At 59.0% G+C, this 2708-nt stretch overlaps 1 protein-coding gene across 5 annotated transcripts in view; it reads right to left on the bottom strand.

The window, feature by feature from the left end:
• DNAH17 (dynein axonemal heavy chain 17) overlaps window positions 1-2708 on the bottom strand; it is a 155876-nt gene that overhangs the window by 69426 nt on the left and 83742 nt on the right. For all 5 annotated transcript variants that reach the window (XM_017879371.1, XM_017879372.1, XM_017879374.1 and 2 more), the window contains 2 exons: window positions 1606-1733; window positions 866-1014 (listed from right to left, as the gene is read on the bottom strand). In XM_017879371.1, the coding sequence (XP_017734860.1) occupies window positions 866-1014; window positions 1606-1733 (277 nt within the window). The remainder of the gene's footprint in view (window positions 1-865; window positions 1015-1605; window positions 1734-2708) is intronic.

Below are 2708 nucleotides of genomic sequence, written 5' to 3'. Positions count from 1 at the left end.
GTGGGTGGGTGGGTGAGTGAGTAGGCGGGTGGATGAACTGTGACCTCCAGCCAAGATGCTCCTCTGAAGCCTCTTACCCCAGTAATGCCCCAGCATTCTGGGGATTTCTGCCTAAGTCCATGCGGGACATTTGCACAAAACTGTCATTTCTATGTCCCCAGGAAATCCCTTACTCTGTCAATCACCAGCCATGTGTCCAAGTCTGAAAATATGCCTCTGGAATCAATATCAAGTCTTCCATTTCTCCAGATTTCAGATATCTCTTAAACCCATCCCTTCCTCTCCCATCCCCAGCGGCCCCCGTCCTGTTGGCAAGACCGGCTGCTTTTCCTTGTCACGTTGGAAAGCGCCGTTTGCACCTTAGCCCAGCATCAGCACCTTCCCGCCAGAGGCCTCCCCCTTTATGCTCTGGCCAGGAGAACCTGACCACTGCCCATCCGGGAACACCCCACTCCCCGCCATGCCCTGTGAGCACATGTTCTTGTCTGGTGAGTCTCTGTTTTCATCCCCGGGAGGCAGCCTGACCCTTCAGATGGTCAGCCCAAACTTCAGTCACCTGGGAAGACTTCCTACCTCCATGGAGGCGAAGACCTCCCTTCCCACACCAGCCCTTGTTCCCCGGCACTTTGTGCAAATGTCCGTTTGCTCAGCCGCCCTGCCTCGTGTCACTTGGATTTATACCATTTATTCCCGGGTCTGTCTCTCACCCTTCACTGCTGCGGCCCTGGTGCCTGGTGAGGGCCTGGTACGCAGTTTGTCACATGAATGATGAATGAACATGCAACTCTGAAACAGGCCAACAACTTTGTCTAACTTTGTCTTTCCCTGCCGAGGTTTGGAACAGGAAAGCCAGAGCCCCACTCACGGGTTCCATCCCAGGTCGGCTGGGTTGATGTAGAGGATGCCGGCTCTGGAGACGGTGGCTGGGGTGGCCGTCCTCAGGTGGCTGATTTCGAACACCAGCCTCATGGTGCGGTTCAGTGGAATCCGCTCATTGCTGGCCAGGGTGAGGACCTAGGAGGGGGATAGCAGCCCGTGGGGTCCTGTGGCGACACCTGCCGTCCCAATGGTGTTCTGGGGTGGGGGTCCTCGGAGCAAACCTCCAAACAAGGAGGAGGGGCTCAGGCCAGCCCTGCCACACAGCCCTAGCCCCTTGGCCCAGGACTTCTCTGCCCTCCCTGACTCCAGCAGCCTCTAGACACCCACACCGGGGAGGGCTGCAGCATGGGGTCAGGGCTGCTTTCTCAAACTGTCACCCCTCCCCATCCTGGAAAGTCTTGTGTTCCCTTCTGCATCCAACTGAGGAACGTTTTTAGAAAAATGGCTTCTAGACAATTCTAAATAACAATTTCTGCTCCCTAGGCCTTTACCCTGAACCCATCCTGCTGCTAAATGTAAGGTGAGGTGCATGCAGAACCACAGCACGTGTGACAAAGTCCCGCGACAAGGCACCCCTCAGTCATAGCTCCCTGTGGAGCTCCAGACATGCCGCCTGCCCCAAGCCCAGCATGCAGGGCCTGAGTGCTGCATAGGCGCCTCCCTGTGATCCCCCGTTGTCCCTCTGCCTCGGGTGACCTTGGGGGTTAGAGTCCAGGGCCCGCGAACCTTGTTGTCATCCATGACGGTGTTGAGAGACTCGATCCACATGGGGTCTATGTCCCCGTCAAGGATGATCCACTTGGGGCCGTCATGGGTGATGTTGGCCAGGTCTCGCATGATGGTGGAGAACAGGCCTGGGGGAGGTGGGTGGTATAACCCCGGGCCCTTTACTCTGGCCCATTCCAGTCCCCACCGGTCCTGACCCTGGCCTCTCTCTTGGAGGTGGCCTGTCCCCTACTTCAGAGGGACAGCAGAGGCCCTCGGGCATGAGGTGCCCGGGCTCCCTGCCCTCCCTTCTCTGTGGCCTCCCTCCTACATGCCGTCTCCATGCCTGAGGCCCCCCCATCCTCCTCCGACCCTGTACCCTCCCCGTTAGCCCCTCTTTGTGGCCCTGGCTGGTTCAGTTTTTCCAGGCTCAACACCCCACGGGGCGCAGCACCTGTGCACCCAGCTCTGTCCATCTGTCCACTCATGCTCAGCAGAGGTCTGCGGAGCACGCTTCATGCGTCAGGCATGGAATGGGGCGAGGTGGGGGCTCGGGGTACAGAGCTTGCCTTCTAGTAGGGGAAGTGAGCTGTACATGCAGAAGCCAGCGAAGGGGGACAGGGAAAGCGGGTCACGGGGAGGGCCACTTCTGATGGGTAGGGTGCGGGGGACAGGCTAGGCAGAGCCCTCCCCTAGGCTCCTGGTCAGGACCACCCTGCTCCCGCTGACACCTCCTCAGCTCTCACAGCTCCTTTCTGCAGCCCACTCTCCAACATCCCGAGTTCCTTTCTTTTTTTTTTTGAGACGGAGTCTCCCTCTGTGGCCCGGGCTGGAGTGCAGTGGCCGGATCTCAGCTCACTGCAAGCTCCGCCTCCCGGGTTCACACGATTCTCCCGCCTCGGCCTCCCGAGTAGCTGGGACTACAGGCGCCCGCCACCTCGCCCGGCTAGTTTTTTGTATTTTTTAGTAGAGACGGGGTTTCCCCGTGTTAGCCAGAATGGTCTCGATCTCCTGACCTCGTGATCCGCCCGCCTCGGCCTCCCAAAGTGCTGGGATTACAGGCTTGAGCCACCGCGCCTGGCCCCGAGTTCCTTTCATAAAGTGCAAACCGGCCTGGCGCGGTG

This window comes from Rhinopithecus bieti, unplaced genomic scaffold (assembly GCF_001698545.2).
Source record: "Rhinopithecus bieti isolate Rb0 unplaced genomic scaffold, ASM169854v2 scaffold_9899, whole genome shotgun sequence".
NCBI lineage: Eukaryota > Metazoa > Chordata > Mammalia > Primates > Cercopithecidae > Rhinopithecus > Rhinopithecus bieti.
The sequence above is the reverse complement of the archived record's forward strand: the minus strand, read 5'-3'. Positions and strand labels throughout refer to the sequence as shown.